General features: G+C 40.5%; 1 protein-coding gene across 3 annotated transcripts in view; it reads right to left on the reverse strand.

Annotated features, from left to right (window-relative positions):
- The window catches only part of CERS6 (ceramide synthase 6), a 313957-nt gene that overhangs the window by 63454 nt on the left and 230196 nt on the right, over positions 1-20307 (reverse strand). For all 3 annotated transcript variants that reach the window (XM_082396858.1, XM_082396856.1, XM_082396857.1), the window contains exons 5-6: positions 18023-18073; positions 15683-15775 (exon numbers count right to left, since the gene is read on the reverse strand). In XM_082396858.1, coding sequence (XP_082252984.1) covers positions 15683-15775; positions 18023-18073 — 144 coding nt within the window. The remainder of the gene's footprint in view (positions 1-15682; positions 15776-18022; positions 18074-20307) is intronic.

The raw sequence follows: 20307 nt of genomic DNA on the forward strand, positions 1-20307 counted from the left end.
CTGACTTACTTCACTCTGAATGACAGACTCTAGGTCCATCCACCTCACTACAAATAACTCAATTTCGTTTCTTTTTATGGCTGAGCAAAATTCCATTGTATATATATGTGTCACATCTTCTTTATCCATTCATGTCGATGGACACTTAGGTTGCTCCCATGTCCTGGCTATTATAAATAGTGCTGCAATGAAAACTGTGGTACACGTCTCTTTATGAATTATGGTTTTCTCAGGGTATAGGCCCAGTAGTGGGATTGCTGGGTCGTATGGTACTTCTATTTTTACTTTTTTAAGGAACCTCCATACTGTTCTCCATAGTGGCTGTATCAATTTACATTCCCACCAACAGTGCAAGAGAGTTCCCTTTTCTCCACACCCTCTCCAGCATTTACTGTTTGTAGATTTTTTGATGATGGCCATTCTGACCGGTGTGAGGTGATACCTCATTGTAGTTTTGATTTGCATTTCTCTAGTAATTAGTGATGTTGAACATCCTTTCATGTGCTTGTTGGCAATCTGTATATCTTCTCTGGAGAAATGTCTATTTAGGTTTTCTGCCCATTTTTGGATTGGGTTGTTTGTTTTTTTGATATTGAGCTGCATGAGCTGCTTGTAAATTTTGGAGATTAATCCTTTGCCAGTTGCTTCGTTTGCAAATATTTTCTCCCACTCTGAGGGTTGTCTTCTTGTCTTTTTTATGGTTTCCTTTGCTGTGCAAAAGCTTTTAAGTTTCATTAGGTCCCATTTATTTACTTTTGTTTTTATTTCCATTTCTCTAGGAGGTGGGTCAAAAAGGATCTTGCTGTGATTTATGTCACGGAGTGTTCTGCCTATGTTTTCCTCTAAGAGATTTATAGTGTCTGGCCTTACATTTAGGTCTTTAATCCATTTTGAGTTTATTTTTGTGTATGGTGTCAGGGAGTGTTCTAATTTCATTCTTTTACATGTAACTGTCCAGTTTTCCCAGCACCACTTATTGAAGAGGCTGTCTTTTCTCCACTGTATATTCTTGCCTCCTTTATCAAAGATAAGGTGACCATATGTGCGTGGGTTTACCTCTGAGCTTTCTATCCTGTTCCATTGATCTATATTTCTGTTTTTGTGCCAGTATCATACTGTCTTGATTACTGTAGCTTTGCAGTAAAGTCTGAAGTCCAGGAGCCTGATTCCTCCAGCTCCATTTTTCTTTCTCACGATTGCTTTGGCTATTCAGGGTCTTCTGTGTTTCCATACAAATTGTGAAATTTTTTGTTCTAGTTCTGCGAAAAATGCCACTGGTAGTTTGATGGGGATTGCACTTAATCTGTAGACTGCTTTGGGTAGTATAGTCATTTGCACAATGTTGATTCTTCCAATCCAAAAATATGGTATATCTCTCCATCTGTTTGTATCTTTAATTTCTTTCATCAGTGTATTATAGTTTTCTGTATACAGGTCTTTTGTCTCCTTAGGTAGGTTTATTCCTAGGTATTTTATCCTTTTTGTTGCAATGGTAAATGGGAGTGTTTCCTTAATTTCTCTTTCAGATTTTTCATCATTAGTGTATAGGAATGTAAGAGATTTCTGTGCGTTAATTTTGTATCCTGCTACTTTACCAAATTCATTGATTAGCTCTAGTAGTTTTCTGGTAGCATGTTTAGGATTCTCTATGTATAGTATCATGTCATCTGCAAACAGTGACAGTTTTACTCTTCTTTTCTGATTTGGATTCATTTTATTTCTTTTTCTTCTCTGACTGCTGTGGCTAAAACTTCCAAAACTGTGTTGAATAATAGTGGTGAGAGTGGGCAACCTCATCTTGTTCCTGATCTTAGTGGAAATGGTTTCAGTTTTTCACCATTGGGAAAGATACTGGCTGTGGGTTTGTCATATATGGCCTTTATTATGTTGATGTAAGTTCCCTCTATGCCTACTTTCTGGAGTTTTTATCATAAATGGGTCTTGAATTTTGTCGAAAGCTTTTTCTGCATCTATTGATCATATGGTTTTTATCCTTCAATTTGTTAATATGGTGTATCACATTGATTGATTTGTGTATACTGAAGAATCCCTGCATTCCTGGGAAAAACCCCACTTGATCATGGTGTATGATCCTTTTAATGTGCTGTTGGATTCTGTTTGCTAGTATTTTGTTGAGGATTTTTGCATCATTGTTCATCAGTGATATTGGCCTGTAGTTTTCTTTTTTTGTAGTATCTTTGTCTGGTTTTGGTAACAGGGTGATGGTGGCCTCATAGAATGAGTTTGGGAGTGTTCCTCCCTCTGCTATATTTTGGAAGAGTTTGAGAAGGATACGGGTTAGCTCTTCTCTAAATGTTTGATAGAATTCGTCTGTGAAGCAATCTGGTTCTGGGCTTTTGTTTGTCGGAAGATTTTTAATCACGGTTTCAATTTCATTGCTTGTGATTGGTCTGTTTATGTTTTCTATTTCTTCCTGGTTCAGTCTTGGAAGGTTGTGCTTTTCTAAGAATGTGTCCATTACTTCCAGGTTTTCCATTTTATTGGCATACAGGTGCTTGTAGTAATCTCTCATGATCCTGTGTATTTCTGCAGTGTCAGTTGTTACTTCTCCTTTTTCATTTCTAATTCTGTTGATTTGAGTCTTTTCCCTTTTTTTCTTGATGAGTCTGGTTAATGGTTTATCAATTTTGTTTATCTTCTCAGAGAACCATCTTTTAGTTTATTGATCTTTGCTATTGTTTCCTTCATTTCTTTTTCATTTATTTCTGATCTGATCTTTAGGATTCCTTTCCTTCTGATAACTTTGGGTTTTTTTGGTTGTTCTTTCTCTAATTGCTTTAGGTGTATGGTTAGGTTGTTTATTTGAGACGTTTCTTGTTTGTTGAGGTAGGATTGTATTGCTATAAACTTCCCTCTTAGAACTGCTTTTGCTGCATCCCATAGGTTTTGGGTCGTTGTGTTTTCATTGTCATTTGTTTCTAGGTATTTTGGGATTTCGTCTTTGATTTCTTCAGTGATCTCTTGGTTATTTAGTAGTGTATTCTTTAGCCTCCATGTGTTTGTATTTTATACAGTTTTTTTCCTGTAATTGATATCTAGTCTTATAGCATTGTGGTCAGAAAAGATACTTGATATGATTTCAATTTCCTTAAATTTACCAAGGCTTGATTTGTGACCCAAGAGATGATCCTGGAGAATGTTCCATGAGCACTTGAGAAGAAAGTGTAATCTGCTGTTTTTGGATGGAATGTCCTATAAATATCAATTAAGTCCATCTTGTTTAATGTATCATTTAAAGCTTGTGTTTCCTTATTTACTTTCACATTAGATGATCTGTCCATTGGTGAAAGTGGGGTGTTAAAGTCCCCTACTATGACTGTGTTACTGTCGATTTCCCTTATTATGGCTATTAGTGTTTGCCTTATGTATTGAGGTGCTCCTATGTTGGGTGCATAAATATTTACAATTCTTATATCTTCTTCTTGGATTGCTCCCTTGATCATTATGTAGTGTCCTTCTTTGTCGCTTGTAGTAGTCCTTATTTTAAAGCCTATTTTGTCTGATGTGAGAATTGTTACTCCAGCTTTCTTTTGATTTCCATTTGCATGGAATATCTTTTTCCATCACCTCACTTTCAGTCTGTATGTGTCCCTAGGTCTGAAGTGGGTCTCTTGTAGACAGCATATATATGGGTCTTGTTTTTGTATCCATTCAGCCAGTCTATGTCTTTTGGTGGGAGCACTTAATCCATTTACATTTAAGGTAATTATCGATATGTATGTTCCTATTACCATTTTCTTAATTGTTTTGGGTTTGTTATTGTAGGTCTTTTCCTTCTCTTGTGTTTCCTGCCTAGAGAAGTTCCTTTAGGATTTGTTGTAAAGCTGGTGTGATGGTGCTGAATTCTCTTAGCTTTTGCTTGTCTGTAAAGATTTTAATTTCTCCATCAAATCTGAATGAGATCCTTGCTGGGTAGAGTAATTTTGGTTGTAGGTTTTTCCCTTTCATCACTATAAATATGTCCTGCCACTCCCTTCTGGCTTGCAGAGTTTCTGCTGAAAGATCAGCTGTTAACCTTATGGGGATTCCCTTGTATGTTATTTGTTGTTTTTCCCTTGCTGCTTTTACTATTTTTTCTTTGTATTTAATTTTTGATAGTTTGATTAATATGTGTCTTGGTGTGTTTCTCCTTGGATTTATCCTTTATCAGACTCTCTGCACTTCCTGGATGTGATTGACTATCTCCTTTTCCATATTAGGGAAGTTTTCAACTATAATCTCTTCAAATATTTTCTCAGTCCCTTTCCTTTTCTTCTTCTTCTGGGACTCCTATAATTTGAATGTTGGTGTGTTTAATGTTGTCCCAGAGGTCTCTGAGACTCTCTTCAATTCATTCTTTTCTCTTTATTCTGCTCTGCGGCAGTTATTTCCACTATTTTATCTTCCAGGCCACTTATCTGTGCTTCTCCCTCAGTTATTCGGCTATTGATTGCTTCAAGAGAATTTTCAATTTCATTTATTGTGTTGTTCATCATTGTTTGTTTGCTCTTTAGTCCTTCTAGGTCCTTGTTAAACGTTTCTTGTATTTTCTCCATTCTATTTTCCAAGGTTTAGGATCATCTTTACTAGCATTACTCTGAATTCTTTTTCAGGTAGACTGCGTATTTCCTCTTCATTTGTTTGGTCTGGTGGGTTTTTACCTTGCTCCTTCATCTGCTGCGCATTTCTCTGTCTTATCATTTTGTTTAACTTACTGTGTTTGGGGTCTCCTTTTTGCAGGCTGCAGGTTCGTAGTTCCCGTTGTTTTTGGTGTCTGCCCCCAGTGGGTAAGGTTGGTTCAGTGGGTTGTGTAGGCTTCCTGGTGGAGGGGACTGGTGCCTGTGTTCTGGTGGATGAGGCTGGATGTTATCTTTCTGGTGGGCAGGACCGCATGCAGTGGTGTGTTTTGGGGTGTCTGTGAACTTATTATGATTTTAGGCAACCTCTCTGCTAATGGGTGGGGTTGTGTTCCTGTCTTGCTAGTTGTTTGGCATGGTGTTTCCAGCACTGGAGCTTGCTGGTCGTTGAGTGGAGCTGGGTCTTCGCGTTGAGACGGAGATCTCTGGTAGAGCTCTCGCCAATTGATATTACAAGGGGCTGGGAGGTCTCTGGTGGACCAATGTCCTGAACTCGGCTCTCCCACCTCAGAGGCTCATGCCTGACACCCGGCCAGAGCACCAAGACCCTGTCAGCCACATGGCTCAGAAGAAAAGGGAGAAAAGAAAAAAAATGAAAGAAAGAAAAAAGTAATAAAATAAAGTTATTAAAATAAAAAATTATTAAAATAAAAAAATAATTTTTTAAAAAAGAGAGCAACCAAACCAATAAACAAATCCACCAATGATAACAAGCACTAAAAACTATACAAAAAAATAAAATGGACAGACAGAACCCTAGGACAAATGGTAAAAGCAAACTTATACAGACAAAATCACACAAAAGTATACACATACACACTCACAAAAAGGAAAAAGAAAAAAAATATATATATATATTTTTAAAAAAGAAAGAGAGCAACCAAATCAATAACCAAATCTACCAATGATAATAAGCTCTAAATACTAAACTAAGATAAACATAAAACTAGAAACAAATTAGGTGCAGAAAGCAAACCCAAGTGTACAGTTGCTCCCAAAGTCCACCACCTCAATTTTGGGATGATTCATTGTCTATTCAGGTATTCCACAGATGCAGGGTTCATCAAGTTGATTGTGGAGATTTAATCTGCTGCTCCTGAGGCTGCTGGGAGAGATTTCCTTTCTCTTCTTTGTTCGCACAGCTCCCGGGGTTCAGCTTTGGATTTGGCCCCGCCTCTGTGTGCAGGTTGCCTGAGGGCATCTGTTCTTCGCTCAGACAGGACAGGGTTAAAGGAGAAGCTGATTAGGTGGCTCTGGCTCACTCAGGCCGGGGGGAGGGAGGGGTATGGATGTGGGGTGAGCCTGCAGCGGCAGAGGCCAGCATGATGTTGCAACAGCCTGAGGCACGCCGTGTGTTCTCCCGGGTAAGGTGTCCGTGGATCTCGGGACCCTGGCAGTGGTGGGCTGCACAGGCTCCCGGGTGGGGAGGTGTGGAGAGTGACCTGTGCTCGCACACAGGCTTCTTGGTGGCTGCAGAAGCAGCCTTAGCGTCTCATGCCCATCTCTGGTTTCCACGCTGATAGCCGCGGCTCGCGCCCGTCTCTGGAGCTTGTTTAGGTGGTGCGCTGAATCTCCTCTCCTCGTGCACACCGAAACAATGGTCTCTCGCCTCTTAGGCAGGTCCAGACTTTTTCCTGGACTCCCTCCTGGCTAGCTGTGGCACACTAGCCCCCTTCAGGCTGTGTTCACGCAGCCGACCCCAGTCCTCTCCCTGGGATCTGACCTCTGAAGCCTGAGCCTCAGCTCCCAGCCCCTGCCCGCCCCGGCGGGTGAGCAGACAAGCCTCTCGGGCTGGTGAGTGCTGGTGGGCACCGATCCTCTGCGCAGGGATCTCTCCGCTTTGCCCTCTGCACCCCTGTTGCTGCACTCTCCTCCGTGGCTCCGAAGCTCCCCCCTCTGCCACCCGCAGTCTCCTCCCGTGAAGGGTCTTCCTAGTGTGTGGAAACCTTTCCTCCTTCACAGCTCCCTCCCAGAGGTGCAGGTCCCGTCCCTATTCTTTTGTCTCTGTTTTTTCTTTTTTCTTTTGCCCTACCCAGGTACATGGGGAGTTTCTTGCCTTTTGGGAGGTCTGAGGTCTTCTGCCAGCATTCAGTAGGTGTTCTGTAGGAGTTGTTCCACATGTAGATGTGTTTTTGATGTATTTGTGGGGAGGAAGGTGATCTCCACGTCTTACTCCTCCACCATCTTGAAGGTCCTCTCTCAAAGACACTTTTGAAAACACATGTAAGTGAGAGACTACCAAATAGAGCAAGGTCACTTCTAGAAGACAGGAAGAAAAGGGGGATCAAGAGCAAAGGTGAGGATGAGCCGTGAGTGGAAGAGCTTCCTCCTCTTGGGTGGCCAAAGAGAACGATATGAGATGGGTCTGTTTATATTTAAGGGGATAGAAATGGAGGGAATTCACCAAGTCAGGGAGTTAGAGCCATAACAAGCCAAAGTAGGTGTTTTCCCAAGACTCCTAGGATGACTTATGGGAAACCCCCCAAAGGAAGCAGAACGACTAAATCTCCCAATGAAAGTGATACCTTCCAAGTGTCGGTGGCACCTCCTGAGAGAGGGTGGGATCCCTGAGGCCCCAGACTTAAGGACCTAGAGCCCTGGACCAGCAGCATTGTGTGGGCCTGGGAGTAGGTCTTTCTGTAATGTGGTGATGATGTGGCCCCTTGCACCACGCTGGAAGAAGAGGTTCCTGCTGTCACCCTTCCATGCCCTGGAGAGCAGTATGTGCCACTGCACTGCCCCAGGGCTGTCCAGGGGCTGGTCATCTAACTGTGAGATCTAAAGACACTTAAGAGCCTCTCTCCTGGCCAGGCACCTGGGAGTTTGATTGCTGGAATAAGCTACTAGTTGAGGCAGGCTTTGAATAAAATCTCATAAAATTACCCCATACAATACTTTTTCTTTTCCAGACAATGCTGTTCCACTGTTGGCCCACCAGCCTGCACACAGCCCTAGGTTGCAATGCTTTGATCACAGATGGTGGCTTACTAAAATGAACTGCCTCTTCTTCCCTTCTTTGATTCTGAAGTCACTGTAGTGAGAAAGAAACAGGACAGAGGACTCAGAGTCAGGAATATCTGCCTCGGAAGAAACCTAAGCTTCGAGGGCAGGATATTGCTATTCCAGTCACAAGCAGACACACAGAACAACTTGGTGCCTCTGTGAAAGAGAGGTTAAGTGGCCTGCCTGCCTGTGTCTGCAAGTAGCAGCACTGGGGTTACACAGAGAGAATTCTACATCATCCTCCAGCCCTCTCGGGATGTTCAGATGTCATCTGGCGTGATTTTAGCTTTTCAAGCAAAGAAAGGAGACGCTGATACAATCTGAGGCACTACCCGAGAGTCATCTCCTTAGAAGAGACTTAAAAATAATCTAGATGAGCAATTCTCATATGTTTTGGTCTCAGGAGTCTTTTATATTCTTAAAAATTATTGAAGACACCAAAAAGTGTTCGTTTATGTGGGTCATATCTATCGGTATTTACCACATTGGACATAAAAACTGAGAAATTTTAAAAACATGTAAAACACATTTATTCATTTATTTTAAATGAAGTTCATTATATGTTAATTAACATAATATATTTACGAAAAATATTTTCCGAAATTAAAAAAAAAATCGTGAGAAGAGTAGCCTTGTTTTCCATGATTGCAAATCTCTTTGATGTCTGACTCATGTTGGATTCTCATCACTGCATACATATTCAATATGTTGCCCTGTTATTTTGGTTAAAGTATATAAAGAAAATCTGGTATCACACAGTTGGAAAAGGGAGAAGTACCTTAATAGCCTTTTCAGATAGTTATGGATATTCTTTCTTGACACTGTACCAAAACTCGACAAGAGGGATATTCTTAAAGGTTAGTTGCAATGTGGAATTGAAAACTATATATATCAATAAACTTTTCATATTCTATTACATAAAATCCTTTGGTCTGTGTTGACCTTCGAGTGGATCTTTCACTCAGGCATAATTTTGGAGCATCATGCATTAGTCACTTGGAAAATACTGCCTCACGGAGTTAATGAAACAGATTGTCATATAGTATTTTAAAAATCACATTTACTAACATCACTATCAATCTCATGAGAAAAGTCTTTAAGTATTGAGACGCTATCAAGGTCTTGCTGGTGGACATAAGTTTTTCTAAAAATTTAATTTTTTTCTTGAAAGCTTGAGTTGTATCGTTGACAACAAATAATGTCAATGGTCTTACTTGAAACAACCTTGACAAGTTCACTTTGTGCATTTTCAAGAATGTGTCTACCAAATACACAAGTTGGAATAAACACAGTTTGTCATTCTTTAAAGTAAAAATGAGATTCTTTGGGAGGAAAAAGCAGCTAGTACATCTCTCAATGCAAACCACTAACTACACATGATTTTTCTTGAGACACATTGTACAGTGTTCTGCCACAGAAGCTCTTTATGCCTCCTTCCCATTTCATCACACAAAATAATTTTTAAAATGTATACTCAAGAATAGAGATTTAATCAAATTAACACTTTTTACTGCTTCAACAAGAGCATTCTCAAGTGAAACTGACATTTTTGTTTCTTCCTGCAAGCACGTGGCAATGCGGAACACAAAACTACTCATACTGTTTGGTGCCACTGCTAGCAGTTTTGCCGTTACTTTTGCACGATTAGTGCAAATTTCAATGCAGTAAAGAAAGGCAAATGACATCCTAGTGTTATTATGAAGTCAGTTTTAATGTTGCAGATCTCCTAAAAGGGTCTCAGAAATCTCCAGGTGTCTGCAGACCACACTTTGAGAACTGCTCTCTAGACAAATGATTTCCAGAAATTGTTCTAGGAGATGATAATCTGCCAGATTATTAATAATAGCTGCACAGTCAGGATAAGCTAGGTTATGTGGCAAGAACAAAGCCCTTAAAATCTCAGTGGTTTATACCAAAGGCCTGTTTCTTATTTACTACATGTTACCAATTGGCTGGACAAAGGGCACTCTGTTTATCACCATCACTTAGGGACCCAGACTGATGGAGCAGCCTCCATCTCAAATGTTACCAATCGCTGTACTAGAGGGGAAAAGAGACTCTAGTGGGTCTCACACCAGCAATTACATTACTGACTCGAGTCAGTTCTGCTTACAGCCTACCATGGGGTCACATGGCCCCATCCAACCACAAGAAGGGGCATGGCTGAGTACAATCCTCCATGTGCCTGAGAGTAGAGAGCTGGCAATATCTGGTGAATCGCATTAATGATTACAGTAACAGCTAACATACATGGTGCATTTGTTTATGTGCCAAGCACTGTTTCAACAGCATGTGTCACTTATTTATGCTCTCAACACTCCCATGAGGTCGGTTATAAGAACTCTATTCTTTGGATCAGGACACAAAGGCACAGAGAGGTAAAGTAACTTGCTGAGGGTCACAGCAAATTAGAAGTGGTGCTGGGCAGGTAGATGGACTCCAGAGCCCATGATTTTAACCTCTAAGAAGCCATATTACCCATAATTTTTCCCCAGTCTAGAACAAAATGAGAGAAATAAAAACTTTTTCATAATGATAAATGGAAAGGATCGTCCTTTATTACAAGGTGCCTTTTCTCCTTCAAAATATTAACATGTTCTTTCTTTTATGAATTGATGGTAGTAAGTGGTAGGTACTTTTAAAATTTCCTTGCTGGGAAAAGTAAAAGGTTGGCAACCTTAAGTTAGTCCCTTTTCCTAATTATTTTTGTTCACTTTAATTGACCAAAAATACGAAAATTTGTGACCACTAGTTTGGGAGGTTTTTTGATTTGTTTCTGGTCTTAGCACTATGTTTTGATTCAACCAAATTTTGGTCATTATGTGCTACGTACTGCTCTGAGCTCTGTCAAGCATTGTACTAGATGGTTTCATGGACATTGTTTTATTTAACTCTATGCCATACTGCTTCCTTATTAAATGATTAAAACATGCATTTTTTTTTTTTTTTTTTTTACCCTAAAGCTAATTGAAGCAGGAAAGATCTGGAGCATGGCAGGCCCTCAAAAGGCAGCTGAAGCACTCGTAGCAATGAACACCAGTTATTTTCTATGAAAGTTACTAAAGAGCAAACACAAGCCTGTCAATAAGTTTCTCGCTAAACTTCATCATCATCATCTCTCTCTGTTAGGGATCTTTTATGAGATGTAGATTTTCTCTCAGGTTAAAGACCAAAAGAGCAACAAGCTGATTTCACCAGCTGGGCCCTGGAACTCGGCCATAGATGATTTCCTGCAAAGGACTCCGAACACGAGCAAGGTTCACTGGCCAAGGGCCCAGGCCGTCAAGCCAAACCGCAGCTTAGCTTAGTTAAAAGGGACACAGGGCTTGGATACAAGCAAGCTGTTCTGAGCTCCATCACAGTCAAATTTATTAGCTTCCATTAGAAAATGGAGATGTACAGGAGAAATACTCATTGTAAACAGGTGCTGAAAGACAGAATCTTCATAAATATTAAGCCTTGGGAAATAAAAGGTGATTCAAACAATACTGAATACCAAGAATATACCTATTGTTTTTGAATAAGGTACCTTAACTATTTCTTTTTACAAAAGATGGAAGGAAGAATGGAAGGGAAGGAAGGAGAGAGGAATGGACAGAAAAAAGAAGTAAAAAGTAAGGAAGGAAAAATCTTCAAAGATATATATATACCTTGGTGGCATATAATAGAATACTTAAATTTTAAGTCCATTATAGTAAATGACTACGTCTTGGCTAGTCCCTTCCCTCTGCAGAGATGAACAGTATGTATATCGTCACTGACCATGTAAGTACCAACCCTGGAAATGATCAAGAGAGACAGTGCATTCTGTCACCAGAGGGATGAAAGTTCTCCAATCATTTTTAAACTCCAGATTCTATTTGGAAACAGAGCAATTAAAAAAAAAAAAAAAAGATGGCAATACTAGGACGTTTCTAGAGGGGAAAAGTTTGTGAATATAAAAGCCATTTTTAGAAAGACTCATGAACCAATTAAGTCACTAAGAGTTATTTCTGAACCTCATATTCTAAGGTACTGATTCTAACAGCTGGAGGCGTGCATTTGGATCAAACGTTTATAAATTCTGGTGGCTATTTGAAAATGGCTGTTCAAGTTCATTGTCATTTAATAGGGCAACTGTAGAAATATTTTTATAACCTTTCTATTTAACAACCCTACGGATAGCCTTCAGAAGTTGATTTCCATGCTCTGTTGTCAATGGATGTCTTCAAACATCTCTATTCTATAATTAGGAGGCGGGCTGTTTTTAGAGGGTGAGGGTTTAGTTAACAGTTGCAACATAGAAGGTGGGGATGTATTTGGTAGGAGAATATACCATAAATCCTCGCTGAGGGCTGGAATGGCAGGTCCTCCGGGTGGGAGGGCAGTGAGGAGGGAACCACAAGGGACCTGCAGTGACAGTCAGCAAGATGCGAAGGAGAAAAGCAAGGGCTACAACTCATTAATGAGAGATGGCAACAGAGGAGAAGGCCTTCCTTATTAAAACCTGTGTGGAGTAACAAGCACGTACGGTAGTAGCCAAATTCCCATTTTGTGCAAGAAACAAGAATAAGCTAGCTGCACCATGAACCCACAAAGGTACTCGGACCAAGGGAAGAAGGGAGAGATGCCAGATGGCTACAATAAGCTATTCGCGTTGACCAGGAAAATGTATATATAATTAATTTATACACATTGACAATATGTACAGGCCTAAATCAATTCCATGGACCTCACTGCAAAAATGCCCCTTTTTGAAGGCCTTCTCTACACTGATGCAAGATAAGTTAAAACCATACAAAATTAAACATTTTGACCCTTGAAAATAATCCACCTATAATAACTGTTAAGAAGATGGTCATTTGGCTTAAAATAACAAAGCCTCTATGAGTCCTCTTGGCTCAGTGAAAAGACATGGTAAATGCATGTTAGGAAGCTCAAGCAAGCAGAAGGGGCTTGGTGACTTTTGGTGCAGCAACAGCTCCCTAGGCCTAGGCTCTTGGGGGCCAAGTAACAGTCAGTTTTGCTTTCATTAATCTCTTTGACTTGAGATGGCATCCCTAATTCTCATTAAGCAAAAGAGGAACCAATAAAATGGCAAAGAACTGCAGAAGGCCTACTATCTCTAATGTCTGGAGCATGGCCGGGCAAGACAACGCAAGAATTGTGGACAATATCTCATCTATGAGTGAATCATGGAACTTTGCTTGGTAAACTTTGGCTCTAATTGATTCCCACATTGCACAACCTTGAAAATTTTACATAAGTTCATCGTACATCAGTTTTCCCAACTACAAGACCAGAAGAATAGTCAAACCTCCTTCTTTGTTATACAACTGTTTTCTGTGACTACCTGGAAAAAAATGCTCCTCAAAAGAAAATACAATCTGTATTCTTCAGCCTTAAAAAGGAAGGAAATTCTGACACATGCTACAACACGATGAATAAGACAGTATGCTAAGTGAAATACGTCAGTCACAAAAGGGCACATACGGTGTGACTCCACTTAAGTAAGGTACGCAGAGTCGTCAGATTCATAGAGACAGAAACTAGAATGGTGGTTGCCAGGGGTAGAGATTGGGTGAGGAGGGAATGGGGAACTGTTGATTAATGGGTACAGAGTTTCAGTTTTACAAGATGAAAGGGGTTCTGGAAACTGGTTGCACAACAGCATGAATGTGTGTAACACTACTAAACTACAAACTTAAAAATGGTTAAGATGGTAAATTTTATGTTTTATATTTTTCCCACAATTAAAGATTTCAAAAATAAATAAATAAAATGCACAATGGGCCTGGCACAGTGGCGACCATCAGTCTACAAGTATTGACCACAGGAATGAACAAGGCTCCTCATATAAGAGAGACGAGATCTAATTGGCATATCATCACTAAAGGATCTTTAAACGTTTTGAGAAATGGACCCAGAGCATTTGGTGCAATGAGTAAGGGAACCACAAATTATGTGTGTCAATGAGTTATCTGCTATGCCTAAGCCTTAGCTCTTGCAGGGACCATCCACTTCTGAGAATCAGGTGACATATACCACATTAAGACCATGCTGTCAGGAAAGACAGCCTTTTGCCAACCAAGTAAGCCACTGCCATAGGAGAGTGACAGGAGCATACCTGGGGGAGGCGACGCAGGTACTAGGGCTGTAGACTCCTAAATGCTTTTCAGCTGCCACGTGGATATTTTGCAATTTGGCAGATTACCAATCTAACCAAGAAATGGAATGTTATAGTATTGCGCTCTATCACAATGCACAGTCTTGTTTGCAAAGGAGCCTGGGAGATATGCATGAGTAAGGGAGAAGACATTCTGATGAGTCTATTTATTCATTCACGCTAAACTTACTGAGCCCCACCATAAGCAGGTGCATTGACAGTCACGAGAGATACAAAGATGAACATATCCTGCTCTTTGCACTCCAAGTCTGGTGAAGGGAGACAGGCAGGTCACCATAGCATTAAAAAGTACAATATGGTAAGTATTGGGCACTGGTAAACTAAACACAGAGGAAGAAGTGGTCAAAAACCATGGGAATGAATAAGGCTTCAAAGAAGGGACTGCTTTGGGGCTTGGTCTGGTCTAGGAGGAAGGAGAATAGAGCAGATTCTAGCCACAGGCAAGGTCTTGTAAAAAACAAAGATGTTATGGAAAAAAAATGTGTTTGAACAATGGTGAGACGATATCTGTAACTAAGACATATGTGTGTGTCAAAAGAGGGAGAGAAGAGTGGGCGATAAAACTAGAGAGGTGGGTTTGAATCATGGTGACAACACTGAATATCACTCCAAGTAGTTTGGCTTTGTCTTTAAGGTTTGAGAAACATAACTCTTAGATGGCAGGAAGACAAGAATGACTATTTAGATAGGAATGCCATTTAAGAGGCTGTTGTTAACAGATTAAGCCAAAGTAAAGAGGACTCAAACTAAACGTGTCAGTGATACTAAGGGAGTAGGTACAAGGGGTGGCAAAGAGGAGAGCGAAGGAAAACTTCTAGCTTACACGACTGTCTGTGATAAAGATTACTGGAGGAAGAACAAGACTAGGGCAAGATGATGTGTTCGTTCGGGAGCACTTTGTAAGGTTCAGTCTCCTCATTCATAAAAGGAAAATAAATAATAAGTGATCAGTCTGGATCTTCAGGCTGTTGTGAGGATTAAATGATAAAATAACAAGAAGAACACAGTACTATCACTTATGATTAGATTTGTGGAAGTGTGGACCCAGAGAGGATTTGGGACAGGAGAGAACCATTTGGGAGTTACTGGTATAGAAGTTATGGTTGACAGTGCTGGAGGGTATGAACCTGGATCACCCAGGGAGATGACGTCCTGTAATCTAGGACCAGACCCTGGTGCACGCAAGTATGCAGGGCACGGGGCACCGGGGTGGAGACCAGCAAAGATGACTTGAAGGAATGATCCAAATATGGGAATTTGGAGAAAATAGCTTCACGGAAAAAAAAAAACAGTGAATAGCCAGAAGTGCCAATTCTGCCCAGAAGCTGGTAGGATGGGAACTAGAATGAGTGGGTCTAACACTTAAGAGGTCAAGAGTACCCTCAGCAAAAGCTACTCCAGTGGAGGGGAGGGGTGAAAACCAGATCACAGTTAGCTTAGGAATGCTGTGTTTTCCTAATGTATTTTGACATTAGATAACTCTTTAATTGGGGAAATCTTCATTCTGTAGGGCTGGAACACTGAGATTTTACTCTCTCCCCAGGAGCTACAAATACAATTTTTCTTCTTTAATTTGGAGAACAAAGGGACTTGTGAATCAAACTGAGAGGAAATTAATGCTGTTAAGATTCACTGTTATATTTTTTCATGGAGAAAAGAACACTAGGTTTGGCGGGGGGAGAGTGAAGAGACAATGGGAATAAAATATAAAACAGCACAAACGAAAGTAGAGAATTTTCTGTAATAATGCCGGAAGTCGTACTAATGCAGTACTCATGTGAAAACAGAAGTGAGTGCCTTTGAGACTCTATATCCATCTGCCTAGGGCCATGAAAGACACCTGTTTACAAGCCCTTTACAACACACCCACTCTTACCTTTCTTTTGATATCAGTGAACTGGGAAAACATTAAAGACCAATAAAATGACAGCTCCAGGATATAATAGTAGTGAAGGTCAGGCGTGAGTGGCTGAGGATCAAGGAGAAAAAGGCAAGATTAATAATTAATACGAAACCAAATCTGTGTGTCAAACATCTCAAGCTCCGTACTGAAAAGTGGCATGGTCTTACGCCTCCACAAATTCTGGCCCCATTCTCTCTGTGGATAAGGGAGCTTTGAAGGACGCCTATAATCCACAGCTTGGTGTCATTAGCTTTGTTTCACCTCCAACCAAAAAAGTGTCAATCAGTATGAACATTTGGCATTGGTACCCGATTCACCACTCATTTTAACAATTGCATTTATGGTACTTTGACATCTAAAGATTCCTTTAGGCAACCTGCAAAAAAATTCTAACATATACACAGGAAGAGTAACTCTGGACAACTCCTGTGAGATTCCACAGCACAGGGACCAGGGAAAATGAAAGAAACTGGAGTACTATATGGGTCACTGAGACATAGTTTCAAATTCTGCCTTAATTGGAGCTTTCTTTAGGAAAATGTTCTGTACGTTGTAAATATTAAAAAAAAAAAAAAAGATAATTCAAAAACATTTATTAAAAGATCAGGGGGACAAGAAAGCTGCTAAGAGATACCAGACTAGGCGCCCAGCCAGGGAACCTGAGTTTGAGTCCCCGCTCCACAGCTTAAGTAGGGCCTTCGTTTACTTACTGGAAAATGGAGGTAACACCTGCCTCACAGGTCCAGGAATGGGGAGAAGCTCAGGGAAGCAGTGGAAGTCAGTAATATTTATTATGCACATAAATCCATAAAAATAAAACAGAGTTTTAAAAAACCATTTTTGGTGAGTTGTTTTTAATTGTTTCATTGGGTTGTAATGAAACAACTTGCTCTCCCAGAATGAATGAAAGACCTTTGAAACTCATTACATGAACACCTCCACACCACTGCACACAAGGGGTTGAAACTGAAATGCTTTGTAAACCAATAGCAGCATAATAAGTAACTTTCGCAAGAAGTCGGCAATCACTTAACTAACAACTCTAAGCATGGACATCAAGAAAAACAGTTGTCCCCCTCATTCATCTTTGTCAACAAAACACACGAGGAAAGGATCCTCTCCACTCAGTATACCATTACAGGGCACAAAGAGAGGGGTAGATGACAATATTCCAAGTATTTAAGATAGTAAAACAGCAGTTGGGCCTGTGAATTACAATTGTGTACAGTAAGTCATTGCTTTCAACGTTGCTTTAGTCTTGATCAGATAGCCCTGGAATGTTCAGCTCTCTCTGACCATGTCATGTTGCTGATTTAGTCTTTCTTAATTTGAATACATTATGTGAAAGAGATGGAAATGCAAACTGGAATCCCCATTTCAACATGTCCCTAGCCTTGAACCTACCCGAGGGGTATAGCCAACACCAGACCCTACTCCCTGTTGCAACACTGTGTGTAATAGAGAAGTTGCAGGGCACACCTGCTCCCATTAACTTTGTTAGACCAAATGCCTCTAAAAAGACAACCCAAAGAATCCCAAACTCAAAAATCCAAATTGCTTATCACAATGTCTGTCTCTTTATTTTATCACTAAAATACATGGTTGTATTTGTTTCTCTTAAACAATATATCCCAAATGAACTAGAAATTCTAGAAATGTTTCAGCAAGAAATTTCGAGAACAGTCCCAGCTTTGATATTCAAATAGTAACTGAGCTAGGGACCACAACACATGCTAATATCACTGAGTTCATGGACAGAGGCAAAGGTATGTCTGTGGGCAGGGATCTGAAATGCTCCCTGCCTGGGATATGATTTTAATCTCATTTTCAACGATGCTATTTTTGTCTACATGTAATGGGACAAGCCCATTTTTCTGAGTTCAAGGAAACAGTGCTTTATTTACATCTTTAGAGGCTGCTCCTAAGCCACAAAGTGAACCAAACTCAGCACGCCAGCTCCAGTTCCTCATGTGAACTCTGCCCGCTAGCTGCCGCGACAGGCCAGGGCTGTTATCAGGTGCTCAGTGACCAAAAGCACACTGGCTGTTAGAAAGGGAATTATCCACCTACTGGAGCGATTGTATCTTACTTTCCAGCAAACGCACCTTCCACACTTCCTCCGTCTGCTCAAGCTTTGATTCTAACACAAACTACCTCTCTCACTAGGCTGTGTCCACCATCAAGCAGCAGGGGGTACGGCGGGGAGGCAAGCAAAGTGGCGGCCCAACCTGCTGGGACCTGCCTGAAACCATGACGCTGACCTAAGAAAGGTACTTTACATGCGTAAAAACCCAGACGGTAATGTGTCCTTACCTGATAGGGGTAGTTGTACCAGCAGTGCCTTGTATTCCACAGCCAGGGGGTCTGAAAAACATGACAAAGAAACACATTTCACATGTTTTGGAAAAGAAGCGGGAGAAGAGATGTTTATGACAGGTTCTGGCCCCCCAGTATTTGGGGATTTCAACAATCTACCTGTGTGAGAACGGAAGGACTCAGTACAATTAGGAATAGGAGAGCAAAGCCATGAGGATTCCATCATACATTCTCTCTGGGTAATCTTCTAAACTCAACCGGCAGTATTTCAAGCCACTTCTGGGATAGAGTCCTAGCTGGTGTTTTTTTATATTTTGCTGGTCCTGTAGACACATCCCTGCTAGGTAACCAGCCTCAACAGCAGAGCCCTTCAAGTGTCTCACCAAGACCAGCTGCAAATCATCAATCTATTATCAATAAACAATGCTGATGGTGCAAATCTCCTTGAAACTCCTCCAACTCAATGTTTACAAAGCAACATTATTAATCAATTGTTTCACACATTGAGTGGGGGTCAATAGCAGGCAGGGACTCTTATTTCAGTAGGACAGCTCTGACTAATTCCAGGCCTGAGGGAATTAGCCCTTACAGTACACCCCATGCTCGGACTCATGGTCAAGGTCTTTTGAAGACAAAACAATCTTTCTTAATTTAACGGCAATCACTTGCCTTACCACCTTGTAAAATCAGAGAGAGCATCTAAGTATACACACAGATTCCAAACATCTGTAATAAACAGGGAGGGGTTGGTATGGATTTGAATAGAGAGCTGAACCATCCCATAATACCAGCACAAACTTTCTCATATTTTTGTATTAACTTTATCATTCTTTTTGCATTCCTGATCTATAGCTATCAGCACTTGGTGGTATACATCTATACACATTTGATACACATCAGTATGTTTCTAACTATTAAGAAACATAATCTATCATTAATACAATCTGTGTTTATATATCTCAAAATGATAATACTGTCATTGAGAGTTTAATGTCAGATATATTTGTACTGACCTAACCTCTGTATCTTGTCCCAGGCCCTGTAAGATCAAAAGTTGCTGCCTCTGCAGTAGGATAATGTAGTTGTCTCTCTGAAAGCCACAGAGATATCCTTCCACCCCCCATGGTCCTCATCAGCCCTGCACCGATGAGGATGAGGATGAAGAGGATATTTGCTAGTATTTGCTGAGTCCTCCCTATGACCATACACTTTTTTTTGAGGGTTTTCCTTCATGAGCTGTTATTTATTTAACCAATTAAAAAGTTGTTTCTCTTTAGATTGTCCCATATACTTTTAAAGGATCTCACATGTATGAACTCATTTAATCATTACAGTAACTAGTAGTAGTATTTGCCTCATTTTACAGATGGGTAAACTGACGCCCTGAGTCCATAATTAACCATCCAGGTTAATTAGCGAGGCAGGGCCAGAGTTGGAAATCAAACTCAGACTGTCTGGTCTCAAAGCCGAACATAGCCACTGTGACCCTAACTTTGAGTCTGATAAAAACTGAACCAGGCCTCAGTTTAGGGAGCCAGGTTGAAGTAAAAAGCCGTGCCGTGCCCTAAACCTAATGAGGTCCAGGGATCTTTACAGTCCCCTTTCATTCAAGCACTCCTGATTCTCCTTCCATTTCTCCTGCTTTCGCCATTTGCTACCTGTGCTACGCTGTACGTATCACGTAATCTCTCTGCACTTAACTTCCTTGGTGCCTGAGTTGTCTGTCTGTCTGTGTCCTCCATTTCTCATGTCCATGACATTGAGGTTTATGAGTGACCGACCTCACAGGGTGATTGTGAGGATCAAATGAGAGAGCATGTATAAAAATGCTGCAGAGGCTTCAGAAGCTTAATAGGTTACTGACTTATATAAACGACCTATGTCCGTTGAGGAAGATATAGAAAATACTGAAAATAATAAAAAGAAAAATAATTTGAATTCTCATCACTATTAACATTTTAATGTACAGCCCATTTGGGGCCTTTCTTTTCTATATAATATAGATATACATGCAGATATAGATAGATTTCTTTTTAAACACACACATATATGCATTATTTTTAAATGTGGGCACAACACAGCAACATCTACTTTAGAGTACAAATGTTAGTTATTACCTTCCTCTCTGATAAAACTGTTCACTATCTCTACAATTAGCTGAAAGTCCCTGAGGGAAACGTATGTCAGATTCTTACGTTTATCCCTCCAGGATGAGACACTCAAGTTGACAGTTCAGCCTTCATTACTGAATGCTAATGAGAAGGAATGCAGAATGAAATGCA

This window comes from Balaenoptera borealis, assembly GCF_965194805.1.
Source record: "Balaenoptera borealis genome assembly, chromosome: 6".
Classification (NCBI taxonomy): domain Eukaryota; kingdom Metazoa; phylum Chordata; class Mammalia; order Artiodactyla; family Balaenopteridae; genus Balaenoptera; species Balaenoptera borealis.